Here is a 21,628-nt window from a genome sequence, read left to right as displayed (position 1 = left end):
CTGCGGCTAATTGCCATTGGGGAGCGTCCTCTGTGGGAAGAACCTAAAAGAAAATGTTTACTGGTAGCAGCCACCACGATGAGGACAGGGTTTGGTGCACCTTATCCACGTTCATGTCTCCCCTTGTATCCAAGTTCCCGAACAGCCCACAGTGCCCACCCTCAGTGGCTCTCAGTCTTGGAAATGTCTGACTTCCCAGGGCTCCCAGCCTCTCCCTCTGCTCACATTCTCATATTTAATCTTTTCACGCCAGTTTGCTGTGCTGATCCCATCTTTCTGGGAGGAAACACCTCAAACAAACACTGGTTTCCTTTTTAATTTCTAAACTCCACCCAGAGAAAAGTCTTTTAGTCTCCATTTTCCCAGGAGAAAAGGAATATACCCATACTATACACTGTTGATTCCTTCACAGTGTCCCTTTAGGAATGCCCAGCTCTACACTGCCCAGTCCCCGCCCTTCCTTCTTTTTTTTTTTTTTTTTTTTTTTTTTTTTGCGGTACGCGGGCCTCTCACTGTTGTGGCCTCCCCCATTGCGGAGCACAGGCTCCGGACGCACAGGCTCAGCGGCCATGGCTCACGGGCCCAGCCGCTCCGCGGCATGTGGGATCTTCCCGGACTGGGGTACAAACCTGCATCCCCTGCATCGGCAGGCAGACTTTTAACCACTGCGCCACCGGGGAAGCCCCGCCCTTCCTTCTTATTGTGATTTTGACCTGACCTGCTTCAGAGAAGCCCTGACTTAAGCCCCCGAGTGCCAAGCATATTCCCCATTGCATTTCCCTTGCTCCCTGAATAGGCTCATGATCTGCTATGTTTCTTATATAACACCTAAGTGACAACTTGATGCAGACAGAAGTTTATGTTGTTTCCTTTGGGAATGACATCACCATATTTTTATAATGTTTTAATTGTTGGACATCTTGATGAGTTTGATCTGCGCAAAGATTCTCCAACAATGATGCTTTCTAGTTTTGTTGTTTCTGTCCAATATCAGGAACCAATAATCTCTTCCCACACCCATGGCTATAACTGACCCTATTAGGAAAACTCAATCCATGTTTGTGCAGTGAATCAAAGACTGAGTCCTTGAATCTCCTACCCCCATTTATTCCCTCCTGAATGAAAATCAGATTCAATCAATTCATCAGGATGTAGGCGAAGATCCACTCATGATTAACCTGATGGACAGTCTGGAATCTAATCAGGCATCGCTTTCTGATTGGTTGTTAGTAGTTGGAAATGGGGAAGACATGATTAGAAAGGCCTATAAAAGCCTCGGGCATCAAAGAAGAGATGCAGAAACTTCTTCTTCTGGAGTCACTGTCTGGGTTCTCCACCCGGTCTTGGGACTGAGCACCCTGCCAACCACATCAGAGCTGGTAAGTTATAGACCTCAGTCAAGGACACTCTCCTCTTATGTATGGTCAGCTGGTCTTGAACTGTGCCATGTAGCTCAGGATGGCAGGGAGAGGGGTATCTTCAGTTATTTCTTTTCCGATGAACAAATTTAATGCTTTGGTTTTGCCTCTCAGTGTAGTTTTGATTCACTCTCAACATTTTGATTTGTTCTTTGGTTTATATCATTTTTAATTATCTTAACCAAGAAGATTTTCCTTTTAATGAAAACATCTAACAGTTTAGAATTTTATTTCTTGACGTTTACAATATTTAGTCTGTACACAAAAAAGCATTCATTTTAGGTGTATGTCCTTCATCTTTTCCAGCCCAAGTTAACAGTGGGAATTGTGGATGGAGGCTGTGTTGGGCCACATGATGCTCTTATTCCCATAGTTTTAGGGACCTAAGCGATTTTCTAAAAGTTTTCACCAAAAAGATTAGGGTCAGCCTTCAGGCTTGTGGTACCCACTTCCCAGTGCAATACAATTAAACGAAGTAGTGAATGGAAATGAATGGACAAGTCGTTGGTTTTCTACCTCCTTGGAAGGAGGCTTGCTCTGGTTCCTGTAGAGGCAGCGTTATGGATCTGTGCCCACAGAGACTAGAGTAGAATTCTGCTAACAGAGGCTTTTCCACTACTGTGGGAGCAGTGATTTGGCTATGAGTTTGTTCCTCTGCAGGGTGAGAAGACAGATTAAGGGGTGTTCATGCTTGACTGAGAAAGATGCCTTGTTCCCTGCAAGTTTCCACAGGATTCCTTTTGGAGCAGAGTCAGCATGAGTGTCTGGAACCCACCCAGACTCCTGGGCCTGGCGGGAATGAGCCTGCTGAGGGATAAGACCGTGGTCATCTCCATTTTGGAGTATCTGCCCACCGAGCTCTTCCCACCACTGTTCATTTTGGCCTTCTATGGGAGACACAGTGAGGCCCTGAAGGTCATGGTGCAAGCCTGGCCCTTTGTCCGCCTGCCTCTGGGGGGTCTGATGCAGACGCCTCACCGGGGGACCTTACAAGCAGTGTTGGACGGTATTGATGTCCTAGTTGCCCAGCAGGATCGCCCCAGGTGAGTCTGATCCAGGTATCCTGGTAGAGTCCTAGACATCCAGAGGCAGCTGGTGTCATAAGAGTGGATGGCTGGTTGATGGACTAGAGGCTTCTGATGATGCCAAATGAAGAGGCTCAGAGGCCTTGGCCATTGCTGAGTTCCAGAAATGTAGGAGTACCTAAGATGAAAGGGCACCTGAAGGAACATGTCCCCACATCTTTCTAGTGATGCTTAAGGTACTAGAAGTGGAGAACCAGGAAGGATGGAAGGGGAAACAAGATGGAGGAAGGTGAGGCGGAGAGGGAAGAAGAGGGCAAGGCAGCAGGTGATGTCAGGGATGAGAAGTAAAAGCTCAGGTGGGGAGTCTGAGTGCTGCCTAAATGCTGAGACTGTGGTTTCATTATGTGTGGCTCTTAAGCCATCGCTGACAATCTGCTGTTTCCCCACAGGAGGTGCAAACTGAGGGTGCTGGATTTAAGAAATACCAGCCAGGACTTCTGGAGAATGTGGTCTGGATACAGGGTCCATGGATGTTCAAGCTCACTGATGGCACAAGTGGCTGAGGACAAGTCAAGGGCAGAGCAGTCCTTGGCTCCCGTGGTGGTGTTCATAGAACTTCACCTCAAAGAAAGGACCTTGGATAGATTCCTCACCTACCTCATCAGGTGGGTGGAGGAGAGGAAAGCTTCCATACACCTGTGCTGTAAGAAACTGAAGATACTTTCAATGCCCATGGAAAATATTATGAAGGTCCTGAGTATGGTGCAACTGGACTGCATCCAGGAGGTGCAAGTGAACTGCACCTGGCATCTGTCCACCCTGGCCGTATTTGCTCCTCTCCTGGGCCAGATGAATAAAGTGCAGAGACTCCTTCTCTCGCACATCCACGTCTCTGCACTTGACGAGCAGGAACAGCAGCACGTTGTCCAAATTACCTCTCAGTTCCTCAGGCTGCACCACCTCCGGGATCTCTGCATGGAATCTCCCTCCTTCCTTGAAGGCTGTCTGGATGAGATGCTCAGGTGAGTGTGCACCACTGACCAGGTAATGATGAACACAACACTAGAATGTGAAACACACTGTCCGCTTTGCTGCTCTATCCTGAAGTGTGGTATCACATAACCATACAAATCAAGGTAGGGACCCAAACTGGGATAGGGGCTCTGGAAAGGGACGCCATGCTAGGAAGATATAGACTAGAGGCTAGGATCTAGTGGGTGTGAGTATGTGATTTCTTCGTTAGGAAGAGATATCTTTGTTTAGATGACTTAGGAAAATAGGGGGCCTTAAAGAATGAAAACTCCATCAGGCCTGAACATTTCTAAATGGAAGCTCTGTGCTCATCAGTTTTGTGACCACATTGAGCCTGTCTCAGATTCCCTGTCTGTAAAAGGTTGTTTTTTGCTCCAGATAAGGTACTTAATATATGGAAAATGCGTGATTCTGGAGATGATGGTAATAGAGCAGGAGCCTAAGGGATAATAAAAATTGGAAGATGGTTTGCAGATGATGCAGGGATGTAACTAAGGCCCTGTAGACCGGCAACCCCAGCTGATGTCGTGAGATCTTGCCCACGCTGGTCCACTATGCATGTCACCCAGAAGCCTCACCTGGCCTGAGGTATGGGTGCCTGTGGCCCACGCATGGGCTGAAGGAAGCCTGAGTAGGAAGAGTTTTAGGTATGTCACGTACTATTAAAATTCAGTGATGCCCACTCTTGATGGACACACGGTGTCAGGCTCTCCTCTGAGCATGTTCTAGTGCATTCCATTATCTTCATTCATCCTCAAAAGAAAGTGGAGTATGTTGTTCCCTTTTAGCAGATGAGGAAAGAAGGCTTTCAGGGTTCTGTGGACTTGATCCAGTCACACAAAGAAGGTGAAAGATCTCAGGATAAAATGAGACAGCGCATTCTGGGTATTGATCATTATCAGATGGTGAGACCAAACTTAGCCTTGGGCAGATCACTTGTCTCCCACCTTAAGTTCACTTTCCACCCCAGTTTCTAAGACATAATTGCTCTGTTTCTCCCCAGGTGTCTGACAACCCCCTTGGACAACCTTGCAATAACTCACTGCCTCCTTTCGGATTCAGACTTGAACCATCTGTCCCAGTGTCCGAACATCAGTCAGCTAAAGGGCCTGGATCTGAGTGGCATCACCCTGACCTACTCTAGTCCTGAGCTCCTCCCGGCTCTGTTGGAGAAAGTTGCAGCCACCCTCCAGGAACTGTATTTAGAGCAATGTGGGATCATGGACTCTCACCTCGAGACCATCCTGCCGCACCTGAGCCGCTGCTCCCAGCTCATGTTCTTTAGCCTGCGGGGAAACCTCATCTCCATGGCCGTCATGGGGAAGCTGCTGCGACACACCTCCGGGCTGCCCCGTTTAAGTCAAGAGCTGTATCCTGTCCCTCAGGAGAGTTACAGCTCTCAGCGAATCCTCCAACCTGGGAGACTTGCACAGTGTCGGGCTGAACTGTTTGAGATTCTGAGAGTCTTAGGACGTCCCAGGATCATTTGGATTAGTTCCAGCCCCTGTCTGCACTGTGGAGATAACACATTCTCTCATCCCCAGCCCATCGTATACCGCTGAAATCCCCCTAACTACTTGGGTGCATCTGTCAAAAGCTTTCTTCTGAGCACTTGGAAATTGAAATCTAGGACATAGTTGAATCGTAAAGGGAAAACAGACCCAGGGTTTCAGATATCTGCTCAATGTAAATGTGAAAAGAAAAAGTGATTAAGGGAGGGTGCAGGATTGCAGAGGGAAAAGTTGACTCTGACAGGTAATAGACCTTTAGGGGACATGTGTCCTATAGAGTCAGAAATATGAATCTAAGTTTCTTTAGGTGGATTCGAGCTTGAGACACATATGTTGGAGCTCTCCCTGGGTGGATTTTGTAAAGAAATGGTCAGAAATAAAGAGACCCTCAGTGTAAACTGACTGCTGCCCTCCATAACGTATTATTCAGCTTTCTCAGTTTATAACTCAGCAAACTCCAGTTACTGATGGAAAAAAAAAAAGAAAGCACTGAGTTGTCTGTGATCTGACACGTTACCATTCAAGCAAGTTCTTTATTCTGTCTGGGGCATCTCTTTCTTCCATCCTTATTTCTGTGGCTGCTCAGTAGGTTAATACACACAAAGGTGAACATACTCAGTGGTCAATGAGCCACTGGAATGAGAGTTCTTGGCAGGGCCCTCACTGCTCTCTCAGACCATGACCCTGGATATGAGCAGCCTTCATTGTTCTCTTGTGGGTCCAGATGTCTCAGCCAGGGCAGGAAGGGCATGGGGAGGGCATAAGAGAGATTGGAGTCATCTCTTGTGATAGACATTCTGAGCCTCAGGTCTCCTAGGCCACCTGTTGGTAGATCAGACCAGAGGATAAAAATTAGTTTGGTAAGCAGGACTCTACAGTTCAGTATTAAAAAAATAAATTAGGGCTTCCCTGATGGCGCAGTGGTTGAGAATCTGCCTGCTAATGCAGGGGACACGGGTTCGAGCCCTGGTCTGGGAGGATCCCACATGCTGCAGAGCAACTAGGTCCGTGAGCCACAACTACTGAGCCTGCGCGTCTGGAGCCTGTGCTCCCCAACAAGAAAGACCGCGATAGTGAGAGTCCCGCGCACCGCGATGAAGAGTGGCCCCCGCTTGCCACAACTAGAGAAAGCCCTCGCACGGAAACAAAGATGCAACACAGTAAAAATAAGTAAATTAATTAACTCCTACCCCCAACATCTAAAAAAATAATAATTAATTAATTAAATTAATTTTTTTAAAAACACAAAAAACAAACCAAAACCCTGCTGTTATGTAAATGTCAGTTGACTAAATCATTGTGCTCTGATCTATCTATTAAAGATATGTGTCATTTTAAAATTATAAAAAATATTTAATACTTTTAAAGAATAGATGTGGATTTAAAAAAATGTTTTATTTGGTTTGGAGCCTCAAAACAAATAGGATTTTAAAACTGATTTTAAAAATCAATGAACACGGATATTTTTTCTCCCTTAAAAATATTTAGAATAATCAAATTTTAGAGCTAGAAGGATTATAGTTATAGTTTTTAAAGTAGACTTTATTTTTCAGAGCAGTTTTAGATTCATAGTAAAGCTGAGCAGGAAGTACCGAGAGTTCCCATCTAACTGCTGCCCCTATACATGCACAGCCACTCTATTGGCATCTCCACCACAGGAATACATTTGTTATAATTCTCGAACATACACTGAGGCATCATTATCACCCAAATTTCATAGTTTACACTGAGGTTCACTCTTGGAGTTGTATATTCTATGAGTTTTGGCAAATATTTAGTTGTAGTGTCCTACAGAGTAGTTTTACTGCCCTAAAAATCCTCTTTACTCTGCTATTTATCCTTCCATTCCTGCAACCCTGGCAACCACTGATCTTTTTGCTTTCCCCAGAGCTTTGCTTTTTCTAAAATATTATATAAATGGAATCATCTGGTATGTAGCCTTTTCGGATTGGCTTCTCAGTTAGTAATAAGTATGTAAGTTTCCTCCATGTCTTTTCATGTTTTGATAATATTCCATCATCTGAATATACCAGAGTTTATTTATTCATTCATCTACTGAAGGACATCTTGGTTGCTTCCTTGGTTTGCTGCTATAAGCATCTGTGTGCACATTTGATATGGACATAAGTTTTCAACACATTTGGGTAGATACCAAGGAGTGAGATTGCTGGATCATATAAAAAAGGTGTGCATTGGGCTTCCCTGGTGGCGCAGTGGTTGAGAGTCCGCCTGCCGATGCAGGGGACACGGGTTCATGCCTCGGTCCGGGAAGATCCCACATGCTGCGGAGCTGCTAGGCCCATGAGCCATGGCCGCTGAGCCTGCGCGTCCGGAGCCTGGGCTCCGCAACGGGAGAGGCCACAACAGTGAGAGGCCCGCATACTGCCAAAAAAAAAAAAAAAAAAAAAAAAAAGAAGCAAGGGAAAAGCAACAAATAACAAAGGGAATCCCCATAAGGTTATCATCTGATTTTTCAAAAGAAACTCTGTAGGCAAGAAGGGAGTGGTAAGATATATTTAAAGAAATGAAAGGGAAAAACGTACAATCAATATTACTCTACCCAGCAAGGATCTCATTCAGATTCCACGGAGAAATCAAAAGCTTTACAGACAAGCAAAAGATAAGAGAATTCAGCACCACAAAACCACCTTTACAACAAGTGCTAAAGGAACATTTCTAGGCAGGAAACACAAGAAAAGAAAAAAAAGACCTACAAAAAGAAACACAAAACAGTTAAGAAAATGGTAATAGGAACATACATATCAATAATTACCTTAAATGTAAATGGATTAAATGCTCCAACCAGAAGACACAGACTGGCTGAATGGATACAAAAACAGGACTTATATATATGTTGTCTACAAGAGACCCACTTCAAACCTAGGGATACATACCCACTGAAAGTGAGGGGATGGTAAAGATACTCGATGCAAATGGAAATCAAAAGAAAGCTGGAGTAGCAATACTCATATCAGACAAAATAGACTTTAAAATTAAGACTGTTACAAGAGACAAAGAAGGAAACAACACAATGATCAAGGGATCTATCCAAGAAGAAGATATAACAATTGTAAATATTTATGCATTCAACATAGGAGCACCTCAATACATAAGGCAAATGCTAACAGCCATAAAAAGGGAAACTCACAGTAACACAATAACACTGGAGGATTTTAACGCCCCACTTACACCAATGGACAGATCATCCAGACAGAAAATAAATAAGGAAACGCAAGCCTTAAATGACACATTAGACCCGATAGACTTAATTGATATTTATAGAACTTTCCATCAGAAGACATCAGAATACACTTTCTTCTCAAGTGCACACGGAACATTCTCCAGGATAGATCACATACTGGGTCACAAATCAAGCCTCAGTAAGTTTAAGAAAATTGAACTCATATCAAGTATCTTTTCTGATCACAACACTATGAGATTAGAAATCAATTACAGGAAAAAAAACTGTAAAAACACACAAACACATGGAGGCTAAACAACATGCTGCTAAATAACTAAGAGCTCACTGAAGAAATTAAAAAAATACTGCAATGACAATGAAAACATAACCTAAAACCTATGGGATGCAGCAAAAGCAGTTCTAAGAGGGAAGTTTATAGCAATACACTCCTACCTTAAGAAGCAAGAAACATCTCAAATGAACAACCTAACCTTACACCTAAAGCAACTAGAGAAAGAAGAACAAACAAAACCCAAAAGTTAGTAGAAGTAAAGAAATCATAAAGATCAGAGCAGAAATAAATGAAATAGAAACAAAGAAAACAATAGCAAAGATCAATCAAATTCAAAGTTGGTTCTTTGAGAAGATAAACAAAATTCATAAACCTTTAGTCAAACTCATCAAGAAAAAAAGGGAGAGGACTCAAATCAATAAAATTAGAAATAGGAAAGGAGAAATTGCAACTGACACCACAGAAATACAAAGGATCATAAGAAACTACTACAAGCAACTACATGCTAATAAAATGGACAACCTGGAAGAAATGGACAAATTCTTAGAAAGGTACAACCTTCCAAGACTGAACCAGGAATAAATAGAAAATGTGAACAGATCAATCACGAGTAATGAAATTGAAACTGTGATTAAAAAGCTTCCAACAGGGAGGGTGGGAGGGAGGGAGACGCAAGAGGGAAGAGCTATGGGAACATATGTATATGTATAACTGATTCACTTTGTTATAAAGCAGAAACTAACACACCATTGTAAAGCAATTATAGTCCAATAAAGATGTTAAAAAAATGGTTAGCACCATTTTTAAAGTAAATATTGGTGCAATATGAAAAATAAATAAATAGAGCCTAAAAATAATAATAATAAAAAAGCTTCCAACAAATAAAAGTCCAGGACCATATGGCTTCACAGGCGAGTTCTATCAAACATTTAGAGAAGAGCTAACACTTATCCTTCTGAAACTATTCCACAAAATTGCAGAGGAAGAAACACTCCCAAGTTCATTCTACAAGGCACCATCATCCTGATACCAAAACCAGTGATATCACGAAAAGAAGAAAATTATAGATGAACATCACTGTTGAACATAAACACAGAAATCCTCAACAAAATAGAATCCTAGCAAACAGAATCCAACAACACATTAAAAGGATCATACACCATGATCAAGTGGGATTTATCCCAGGGATGCAAGGATTCTTCAATATATGCAAATCAATCAATGTGATATACCATATTAACAAATTAAAGAATTAAAACCATACGATCATCTCAATAGATGCAGAAAAAGTTTTTGACAAAATTCAACACCCATTTATGGTAAAAACTCTCCAGAAAGTGGGCATAGAGGGAACCTACCTCAACATAATAAAGGCCATATGCGAGAAACCCACAGCAAACATCATTCTCAATGTTGAAAAACTGAAAGCATTTCCTCTAAGATCAGGAACAAGACAAGGATGTCCACTCTCACCACTATTATTCAACATAGTTTTGGAAGTCCTAGCCACAGCAATCAGAGAAGAAAAGGAAATAAAAGGAATACAAATTGGAAAAGAAGAAGTAAAACTGTCACTGTTTGCAGGTGACATGATACTATACATAGAGAATCCTAAAGATGCCACCAGAAAACTACTAGAACTAATCAATGAATTTGGTAAGGTTGCAGGATACAAAATTAATGCACAGAGACCTGTTGCATTCCTATACACTAACAACAAAAGATCAGAAAGAGAAATGAAGGAAACAATCCCATTTACCATCACAACAAAAATAATAAAATACCTAGGAATAAATCTACCTAAGGAGGCAAAAGACCTGTACTCAGAAAACTATAAGATACTGATGAAAGAAATCAAACAGATAGAGAGATATACCATGTTCTTGCATTGGAAGAATCCATATTGTGAAAACGACTATACTACCCAAAGGAACCTACTGATTTAATACAATCTCTATCAAATTACCAATGGCATTTTTCACAGATTTAGAACAAAATATCTTACAATTTGTATAGAAACTCAAAAGACCCCGAATCACCAAAGCAGCCCTGAGAAAGAAAAACGGAGCTGGAGGAATCAGGTTCCCTGACTTCAGACTATACACAAAGGTACAGTAATCAAAACAGTATGGTACTGGCACAAAATCAGAAATATAGAACCATGGAACAAGATAGAAAGTCCTGAGATAAACCCATGTGCCAATGGTCACCTAACCTATGACAAAGGAGGCAAGAGTATAGCAACACAATGGAGAAAAGACAGTCTCTTCAGTAAGTGGTGCTGGGAAAACTGGACAGCTCCATGTAAAAGAATGAAATTAGAACACTCCCTAACACCATACACAAAAATAAATTCAGAATGGATTAAAGAACTAAATGTAAGGCTGGATACTATAAAGCTCTTAGAGGAAAACAGGTAGAACACCCTCTGACATAAATAACAGCAAGATCTTTTTGATGCACCTCATGAAGTAATGAAAATAAGAGCAAAAATAAAGAAATGAGACCTAATTAAACTTAAAACTTCTGCACAGCAAAGGAAACCATAAACAAAATGAAAAGACGACTCACAGAATAGGAGAAAATATTTGCAAATGAAGAAACCAATAAGGGATTAATCTCCAAAATATACAAAGAGCTCATGCAGCTCAATATCAAAAAAACAAATCACTGAATCAAAAAATGGGCAGAAGACCTAAATAGACATTTCTCCAAAGAAGACATACAGATGGCCAAAAAGCACATGAAAAGATGTTCAGCATCACTAATTATTGGAGAAATGCAAATCAAAACTACAATGAGGTATCACTTCACACCAGTCAGAATGGCCATCATCAAAAAAATCTACAAATGATAAATGCTGGAGAGGATGTGGAAAAAAGGGAACCCTCTTACACTGTTGGTGGGAATGTAAATTGGCATAGCCACTATGGAGAACAGCATAAAAGTTTCTTAAAAACTCAAAATAGAGCTACCATATGATCCAGCAAGCCCACTCCTGGGCATATATCCACAGAAAACCATAATTCGAAAAGACACATGTACCCCAGTGTTCATTGCAACACTACTTACAATAGCCAGGACCTGGAGGCAACCTAAATATCCATTGATAAAGGAATGGATAAAGAAGATGTGGTACATATATACAATGGAATATTACTCAACCATAAAAAAGAATGAAATAATGCCATTTGCAGCAACATGGATAGACCTAGAGATTGTCATACTGAGTGAAGTAAGTCACACAGAGAAAGACCAGTATCATATGATATCACTTATATGTGGAATCTAAAAAAAAGGGTACAAATGAACTTATTTTAAAAACAGAAATAGAGTTATAGATGTAGAAAATAAACTTATGGTTGCCAAGGAGGAAAGGGGTAGGGAGGGATAAATTAGAAGTTTGAGATTGACATATACACACCACTATATATAAAAAAGATAACTAATAAGAACCTACTGAATAACACAGGGAACTCTACTCAATACTCTGTAATGACCTATATGGGAAAAGAATCTGAAAAAGAATGGACATATGTATATGTATAACTGAATCACTTTGCTGTACACCTGAAACTAACACAACATTGTAAATCAACTATACTTCAATAAAAATTTAAAAAAAGAGAAAAAACTCCACAAGGAGATATCACCTCGGAACATTTAGAATGGCTGCTGTAAAGACAAGAGATAACAAGTGTTGATGAGGACATGGAGAAAAGGGAGCCCTTGAAACTGTTGCTGGGAATGTAAGTTGATGCAGCCACTGTGGAAAACAGTACGGAGGTTCCTCAAAAAATTAAATATACAACTACCATAGAATCCAGCTATTCCACTTCTGGGTACATATATGAGTGAAATGAAATCGGTATCAAAAAAAAATCTGCAGCCACAGTTTCACTGAAGCATTGTTTACAGTAGCAAGACATGTAAGCAATCTAAGGGTCCATCAATGGATGACGGAGAAAATATGAATGTATATATTTTTATATATATGAATATTATTCAGCCATAAATCCATAAAAAAGAAAGAAGTCCTGCCACTTTCGGTAACATGGATGGACCGTGACGGCATTGTGCTAAGTGAAATAAGTAAAGAAAGACCTATGGGGAAAGACATAAAGTGGTTAAAAGGTACAAACTTCCAGTCACAAAATAAATAAGTCAAGCGGATGGAATGTGTCTGTCATAGCACAGTGACAAAAGTTAAAAACATTGTGTGTTGTGTATGAAAATTGCTAAGAGAGTAGATATTTAAAATTCTCATCATGAGAAAAAAACACATTTATGTGATGTGATGTATGATAACTAAACTTCTTGTGGTGATCATTTCACAGTGTATACATGTCACATCATTATGTTGTACACTGGAAAAGGAATACAGTGTTATAGGTCAATTCTACCTCAATAAAACTGGAAAAATTCTTCTAGGAAAATATGCCAAAAGAAAAATGAAAAAAAATATAAGGAGACAGGGCTTTTACAGTGAAAAAGAAAAAAAACCCACAAATATTTGCATGTCTGACTGACTTAGCTGTGTAAACTATGATAGCCAGCAGAGAAGCAGTAGAGAGAGTGTGGCTGTACCACCCTGTGCTCACCCTCACCACACAGACCATAACACGTGTGTTTGGATGGTGTGTGCAGGATTAAATAACAGTATAAGGGGGAAAGAAACTTCACTTTTCTCACCAGTAGGGAAAAACCACTGCTTTCATTATTGGTAAATTTTCATCCTAGAGCCACTGTTCTCAAATTTTCAGTCTCAAGATGCCTTTATATTTTAAAAATATATCGATGATCCTAAAGAGCTTTTGAGTATCTGGGTTATATTTATCAATATTTGTCATCTAGTTACAATGGGAAAATATTTAAAACTCATTTACCAATTCAATTATGCATAACAGTACCAACCTGTGACATAAATAACACATTTTTACCAAAAGTTCTTATGTTTTCAAAACTATAAATAAATAAATAGATAGATAAAAAAAATTTTTTAAAGTAATGTGAAGCGTCTTATTTTAAAAATATAAACTCTTTATTGGGATATAATTTATTACTATGCAGTTCATCTTTCTCGGTAATTTAATTTTTATTTTATATTGGAGTATGGTTGACTTACAATGTTGTGCTAGTTTCAGGTGTACAGCAAAGTGATTCAGTTACACACACACATACATCCATTCTTCTTCAGATTCTTTTCCCATATAGGTTATTACAGAATACTGAGTAGCGTTTTCCTCCACACTGGACCTTGGCTGACCCTTGCCTGACTTCCAGGTGCAAGTATCCCAGGAGGACTCGGAGGGAAGGAAACCTGCCGTGAACTCAAGGGAGGGGAAAGCGCCAGGGAGACAACCTCTCCCGCACTCCCCCACCCACTGCCAAATGCCTCTGGTCCCCTTATGGACTTTGCACCCAGGTGGGTGCTGGGGCCCTCTCCTGCACAGGGACAGGTGCAGCTGTCCTGCAGCTGAGACTTCTCTAGAGGAGGGACACAGGAATATGTGAGGAACCCAGAGCCAGCTGTTCTCTGACTCTGCACCTGATAGAGGGAAAGGGCTCACCTGCACTGCAGGCCCTGGTGTGGGTCCTGGTCTCAGCGTCTCATCCTCTCCCTTCCCGAGATCCAGAGTCCAGTGGGTGTGGCCTCAAACCTTACCCCGATCCCCTGGGTTCCCAGCCCAAGGAGAACAAACTCCTCCCAACTCCCTGGTCAATCTGGTCCTTGATTCCCACGGTCCCGAGTTTCCGCTGGGAAACAGAAGCCAGCTTTGATCAGGTACACCATATTAATACTGTTAGGAATGTTTCCCATCTGCTGTTCCAGGGACTTCTGATCCAGGACCTTTCTCCTTCAAATGGAGCCAACCTGCACTGGTGAGGCGCCTCATGTGGATAAAATGCAGGTAAATCCAGACCCTTCTCCCTCCATTTTCCCATGTGTGACCTTGAACCAGTCAAGGGATCCCCTCTCTCCATGGCCTCTGTTCCTCTCAGGCTCACAGCCCGTATCTCCCAGAGATGCAGGAAAGAGGAAAGTGTGTGAAGAAAAGAATGAAGAAGCTCCAGACGAGGTGACGCTGGTCAGAAAGTTCACACTCACAGGACTCTGGGGGAATTTCATGACATTGGAAGTCCAAAGGATCAAATGTGGGAGGCTGATACCCACTTAGTAAGGAGGATGACAATTTACAAAGCATGGAAAAGATGCAGATGTCCTGTCATCAGTCATGAGAAGGAGGCAGCCACTGTTCACACTACTCCTGATAAGTTTCTCACAAGGAAATAAAACACTTTAATTCTCAACATCTTAAATTACAGTGTGCTAAGTCAATGGTAGTTTACTAGTTTTTATTTATCTGTATATTTATAATCACAGCAAAAGTGTTCTTAATTTTTTTTTGTTTTTTTTTGCGGTACGCGGGCCTCTCACTGTTGTGGCCTCTCCCGTTGCAGAGCACAGGCTCCGGACGCGCAGGCTCAGCGGCCGTGGCTCACGGGCCCAGCCGCTCCGCGGCATGTGGGATCCTCCTGGACCGGGGCACGAACCCGTGTCTCCTGCATCGGCAGGCGGACTCTCAACCACTGCGCCACCAGGGAAGTCAGGAGATAATCATAAGTTTTTCTACTGATTATTAAGATTGTGTTGTAGTTTCAGTTTGCACATTCATTTTTAGTATTGTTGGGGAAGAATAATTCCTCTAACCTTCTACTTTCTTCAACTGATCTAATAATCAAGTTGACATAAGACAGATTAACACAAGAAAAAAAGAAGTTTAATTGGGAAAGTTCAGGAGTCCCACAAGCACAGTGAGACCCCAGGAGAAGCCAACCAATGGAGGCTTATGTGTGATCTCATGACACAGAATGCGAGAGGGGCCCCAGGCTTCCAAGGGGAGGAGGGTGATTCACAGAAGAGCAGGTGTTTGGTAATTAGATGTTTGTCCAGCCATACAGGTACGTCATTCAGATAAAGTTATCTCTTGGTAATAACTCTCTCTCTCTGGCCAGGCCCCCTTTCTAAATTCTTTTAGGTAGTGCAGAGAGAGGGAAAAGGTTTTCTTTGTTTCAATTGGCTGTGTCTTGATCGCCTATAGCTCCAAAAATATGCATAACAATGTGGCACATTTTGGGGGCGGCGTTTTTAATCCCTTCACCCTCCTGCACTACTGTGGTCTAGGTACAGCTCTGCTTGTATTCAATTTATTTTTCAGCTTATGTGTTTTTTGCCTACCTCAATAGAATGTAAGGTCTGTACATGTGGCCTAACATAAGAGTGGGTCACATTCATTGGATGGTTCCCCGACACCCAGAGTAGCAGTTGGCACACTCTAGATACTAAGTAAATACATTTTTCTAATTGAGTAATGATTGACAAATATAATCGTAGATATTTAAATTGCACAATGATGATGATGTGATATATTACACATATACATTGTGAAAAGGTTACCAAGATTAGGATAATTAAGACATCCATCACCTAATAGTTAATTCTTTTTGTGTGTGTAGTGAGAATGCTTCAGATCTACTCTCAGCAATTTCAAGTATACAATATTATATTAACTATAGTCACTGTGTGTGTCTTAGATTTTTGAAGAGATAACTGAACACCCATGTTCACTGCAGCATTATTCACAATAGCCACAGTATGGAAACACCTAAATGTCCTTTGATGGATGAATGAATAAAGAAAAGGTGGTATATGTACATAATGGTATATTATTCAGCCGTAAAAAGAAGGAAATCCTGCCAAAAGACAACTATTATATGGAATCTTTATATGTAGAATCAAAAAAGAAAAGAACAATTTCACAGAAACAGAATAGGATGGTGGTTGCCAGGCACTCGGCGAGGAGGAATGGGGAGAAGGGTAAAAATTTTCAGTTATATGAAGAATAAATAAGTACATGTAAATGGATCAAGTAGAAAGGAGTGAGGAGGCAGTATTGGGTATTAGGGGGTGTCATGTGTGCTAGATACTTCCTAGTGAAAGTGCCCACGGAGTCCCCACCTCGATGGGTTCCTGCTGTCCTCAACCCGGTCATTAGAGGAGTTTTCCCACACACGGGAGGCCAGTGCCCCTGACGGCACTGCAGGTCGTCCCTGCGCCCCTCCTTCATTTGTGCTGGGCAAGCAATGGATCCTGGTTTGACTTTTATTTCCCATGACCTTTCTACGGGTCAAAGTAGACAATCTGGTGTCACTTGGCTGACAAAGACACAGTGTCAGACCTCCTTCTTTCTCATTTCCTCCTGAAAAGCACAATTCTCAAAGTATGGCGGCTGTGTTGAGTGACGACGCTAAATGGCAAAATTTCCAAAGAGCATCCCTTTCCTTGGCCTAAATACCAAGACGGGGACCCTCCACTTCCCACCTAACTTGCTCATCATCTTTGCATCAAGAATGGATGCTATTTACCCTCTCTCTCCAGACTGCCCATTGGGCAGACTTTGGGCTGGGGGTAGGGGCAGCCACTGGAGCCTAAGGCAGGTCAGGCCAAGCAAATCCAGTCTCTTGGGAACTCCCAGCCCCAAGCACTGGCCCTCAGTGCTCCCAATGGCCTCAGACACAAGTCCCCAGTCTTGAAGTGACACAGCCCTGTGAGTGTCAGAGGACATGGTCTCCTGCTCAGCTGCCATTTCTCTTTTCCCTCCCTCATTCTGGGTCCTACAGCAGCTCCTCTGGACATTCTCTGCCCTCTCCCTCTTCCTTCCTTCAGTCCCTATGGTCCAATCCCTCCTGGAGAGGGTCCCAGACATCCTCCCCACCCACCATGTCTCTACAAACCTGTCCCTCGGGATTAATTGCCTGGACCCAGGGTAATGTTCTCATCAAAACTTTATTGATGAGGAAGAAAGAGCAACAGCTCCTTGTTTATAGCAAGATATTAGTGGATCTAGAGTGGAACCAGAGCCTGCTGAGAGCTAGAGGGGGCAAGGAAGGCCAACACAGAGACCTGAACTTTTAAAAAGGCACAGAGGACAAGACATCTCAGGGCAAGAAGGGATCTGAGTTGGGAGAGAAAAAAGACTTACTGGGCTTGAGGAGAACTTTGTCAGCTCAAGGGCTGGAACAAGAGAGCCACGGAGGGGAGAGCCTCTGCAGGGGACTGGTCCCCAGGGCCTCCCATCAGCTGTCATCTCTAGGAAGACCAGAAGAGTCTAGACCTTCTTCTGTAACCTGGGAGGGGTCTCCCCCCAGCATTCCTGGGTGCCTCAATGGATCCAGAGGAGCAGTGGGGAACTCTATGCCTTGGGGTTAGTCATAAACTCCAAAATAACTCAGAGGAATTAAAGCAGAATTCCTGCATTTCTGCTGATCCCAGTGGAAGGGTGTCCCAGCATTGTAGCCAGGCTCCAGTTTCTAGAAGAGGTGATGTTGGTGGGCTGCAGAAAGAGAGGACTGCCGAGTTGCTTCATCCTGGAAAGGGAGCCGGATGCACAGAAACATTCTAAACCCCTGAACAAAGACCCTGGAGCAATGTTCTGGAATCTCACTTGAGATCCTGTGACTGGAAAAGCAGGACAGGACGTGCCCCTGATGGGTTCAGAGGGCTGCTCTGACCTGGGCTGCAAATGAGGTCATGAAGACAGGGAATCAAGACAGGGTAGAAATGCGAGATCCAGGCTCCTCACCTGACCCTGGGAGTCCTGCTGGGCCCAAAATTGGGTGGGGAGGATGGCACCTCTATGCACCTGTGCTCCCTCCTCCTCGATGCTCAGTGTGTCCCCTGAGCGAACAGGTTCTGAATGGAGGTGGACAGAGGAGGTTACACTCTACCCAGGGGGAAGGGAGAGGTCTGGGCTTTTTTCTAGAACATTCCAACACTTTGACCCCTCATAGCTCCTTGGATCTCACAGAAGCTATGATCCTATAGAGACATCCCCGGCTTGGACTCTGCTATTTGCCCATTTACACTGACATAACCTGAAGTCCGTCAGTCAGTCCTTCCTACCACTTAGGTTGTCTGACAACTCGGGGGGCCTTCAGTAACCGTCACCTGAGGGAATCTACCAATTATTCACAGTGTGGAAGTGGGCAGGTTTCTATCCCAAGCCCACACCTGAATCCACCAGCCTAAAAACGGGAAAAGAGCAGTGAACCTTTCATTTCCTGTGAAGGTTAATCGAGGTAGTGGATAAAAAGTGCTGACACCATTGCTCACCACGTCGTGTTCAATAAACAGAGAGGTTTATGATGATCATTGTTACTAATCTCACTCTATTGCAGCTTATTAATAAAGGGGTTTGGCAGCCTGGGAGTTAAAATGTCTATTGAGTACAATCCAGTTTACCCCAATTTTATGCAAAGGCTATTTATACCCAGAGCAGAAATGTGGTGAAAGGAATCTTCTGGAAAGATACCAAGGTGGAGAACACTCTTCAAAACTCCTAGCCTTCTTTGGCAGTTTTATAATTGAATTACCTGGATATCACAGTGAATGGAGGAAAGGAAGGCAAGAAGAACTCTTAGGGGTGGAGGGAGGGTCACACTTTCTTTGCATCCTGAAACTGCAAAAAAATCTCCATGTGATGAAGCCCAAGGCGGGAGTCATCCCTGACTGTGGCAGATCATTAAACACCAAATATAGCTTCTGAACTTTGTAGGGAAAGGTGATGGTATGTTTGAACAGTGCTTAATATGAGAACAAAATTTTATTTCTGTGCCTAATGGTGTCACTTTGATCAGAACTTGTGTTGAACTTTCTTAACCTGGAGGAAATAGTAATTATCAACATATACTTGGACAGGAGCCAATGGGGTGGTGGTTCAGCTGCCAGAGGTCCTGGACAAAGGCTGTGGCTAACTGCCATTGGGGAGCGTCCTCTGTGGGAAGAACCTAAAAGAAAATGTTTACTGGTAGCAGCCACCACGATGAGGACAGGGTTTGGTGCACCTTATCCACGTTCATGTCTCCCCTTGTATCCAAGTTCCTGAACAGCCCACAGTGCCCACCCTCAGGGGTCTCAGTCTTGGAAATGTCTGACTTCCCAGGACTCCCAGCCTCTCCCTCTGCTCACATTCTCAGATTTAGTCTTTTCATGCCAGTTTGCTGTGCTGACACCATCTTTCTGTAAGGAAACACCCCAAACATGACACTGTTTCCCTTTTTAATTGCTAAACTCCACCAAGAGAAAAGTCGTTTAGTCTCCCTCTTCCCCAAGAGAAAAAAAAGTATTTCACACTGTTTGGGTCATTCAAAGGGTGCCTTTGGGAATGGCCTACTCCACACTGTTCAGTCCCCACCCTTCCTCCTTATTGTGATTTTGACCTGACTTCTTTCAGAGGAGCCGTGACTTTAGCCTGGGGGACCATGAACATCTCCAATTGCATTTCCCTTGCTCCCTGAATAGGCTCATGATCTGCTATGTTTCTGATGTAAAATCTAAGCGACAACTTGATACAGATAGGAGTTTATGTTGTTACCTTTGGGAATGACCCCAATGTGTTTTTAAAGTCGCTTTAATTGTGGGACATTTTGATTAAGTTGATCTGGCCAAAGATTCCCCAACAATGATGCTTTCAAGTTCTGTTTTATCTTTTCAATGTCAGGAACCAATAATCTCTTCCCTGTCACACACCGTTGGCTATAACTGACCCTATTAGTAAAATTCAATCAGTGTTTGTGCAGTGAATCAATGATTGAGTCCTTGAATCCCCTCCCCCCATTTATTCCCTCCTGAATGAATACCAGATTCAATCAATTCATCTGGTTATAGGCAAAGATCCAATCAGGATTAACCTGATGGACAGTCTGGAATCCAATCAGGCATCGCTTTCTGATTGGATGGTAGTAGTTGCAAAGGGGGAAGATGTGATTAAAAAGGCCTATAAAAGCCTCAGACACCAAAGAAGATATGCAGAAACTTCTTTCTCTGCAGTCACTGCCTGGGTTCTCCACCGGATCTGAGGTCTGAGCGCCCTGCCACATCAGAGCTGGTAAGTTACAGACCTCAGCTAAAGACACTCTCATCTTATCTATGGTCAGCAGGTTTTGAATGATGGCATGTAGCTATGGGTGGCAGGGAGATTTTCTTTCTTTTCAGATGTACAAATGTAAGGCTTTGATTTTGCCTCTAAGTGTAATTTTGCCTTAATCCCAAACATCTTGATATGTACTTTGGTTTATATCATTTAAAAATCTCTTAACCAACCAGATTTTATTTTTTAATGAAAACATCTGTTTGGAATTTTATTTTTTTACATTAAAAAGCTTTAGTTTGCACAGGGACTTCCCTGGTGGTCCAGTGGTTAAGACTCCACACCCCCAATGCAGGGGGCACGGGTTCAATCCCTGGTTGGGGAACTAAGATCCCTATGCCTTGTGGTGCGGCCAAAAGATTAAAAAAAAAAAAAAAAGATTTAGTTTGCACAAATGGCACTCATTTTAGGCATATCTGCTTTATCTTTCCCAGTGCAGTTAACTGTGGAAACTGAGATTGGAGACTGTGTTGGGCCACAAGATGCTCCTATTCCCATAGTTTTAGGGCCCTAAGTGGTGGTCTGAAAGGTTTCCCCCAAAAAGACTGGGGTCAGCCTTCAGGCTCATGGTACCCACTTCCCAGTGCAACCTAATTGAGCAAAGCAGTGAATGGAAATGGATGGACGAGTGGGTGGGTTTCTTCCTCCTTGGTACTTGTGAGAAGCTTGTTCTGGTGCCCACAAGGGCAAAGCTATGGCTTTGGGCCCACTGAGCCCAGAGTGGAATTCTGCTAAACTGAGGCTCTTCCCCCACTGCCAGAGCAGTGACTTTGGCTCTGAGTTGGTTCTTCTGAAGGGTGGGGAGACCGAGTAGGGGGTGCTCATGCTTAACCTGAGAAAGATTCCTTGTTCCCTGAAAGTTTCCACAGGATTCTTTTAGGAGCAGAGTCACGATGAGTGTGCGGAACCCCCTGAGACTCCTGGACCTGGCGGGAATGAGCTTGCTTAGGGATGAGGCCTCGACCATCACGGCTCTGAAGGATCTGCCCACAGAGCTCTTCCCCCCAGTGTTCATGGAGGCCTTCTATGGGAGATGCAGCGAGACCCTGAAGGCCATGGTGCAAGCCTGGCCCTTTGTCCGCCTGCCTCTGGGGGGCCTGATGAAGATGCCTCATCTGGGAACCTTACAAGCAGTGTTGGATGGGCTTGATATCCTGCTTGCACAGAAGGATCATCCCA

The 21,628-nt window shown here is 43.0% G+C and overlaps 1 protein-coding gene across 1 annotated transcript; it reads left to right on the top strand.

Annotated features, from left to right (window-relative positions):
- Positions 1–2,174: 2,174 nt before the first annotated feature.
- LOC309835973 (PRAME family member 8-like) lies at positions 2,175–21,263 on the top strand (the record flags this gene model as incomplete). The annotated part of the gene is made up of 4 exons (XM_082675705.1): positions 2,175–2,461; positions 2,893–3,465; positions 4,479–4,851; positions 21,210–21,263. 4 exons carry the CDS (start codon positions 2,175–2,177, stop codon positions 21,261–21,263), a joined length of 1,287 nt encoding a protein of 428 aa, XP_082531831.1.
- Between the last annotated feature and the right edge of the window lie 365 nt (positions 21,264–21,628).

Source organism: Grampus griseus, assembly GCF_964374135.1.
Source record: "Grampus griseus genome assembly, chromosome: 1".
NCBI lineage: Eukaryota > Metazoa > Chordata > Mammalia > Artiodactyla > Delphinidae > Grampus > Grampus griseus.
Note: the sequence above shows the minus strand (reverse complement) of the source record. Positions and strands in the feature narration are given on the sequence as shown.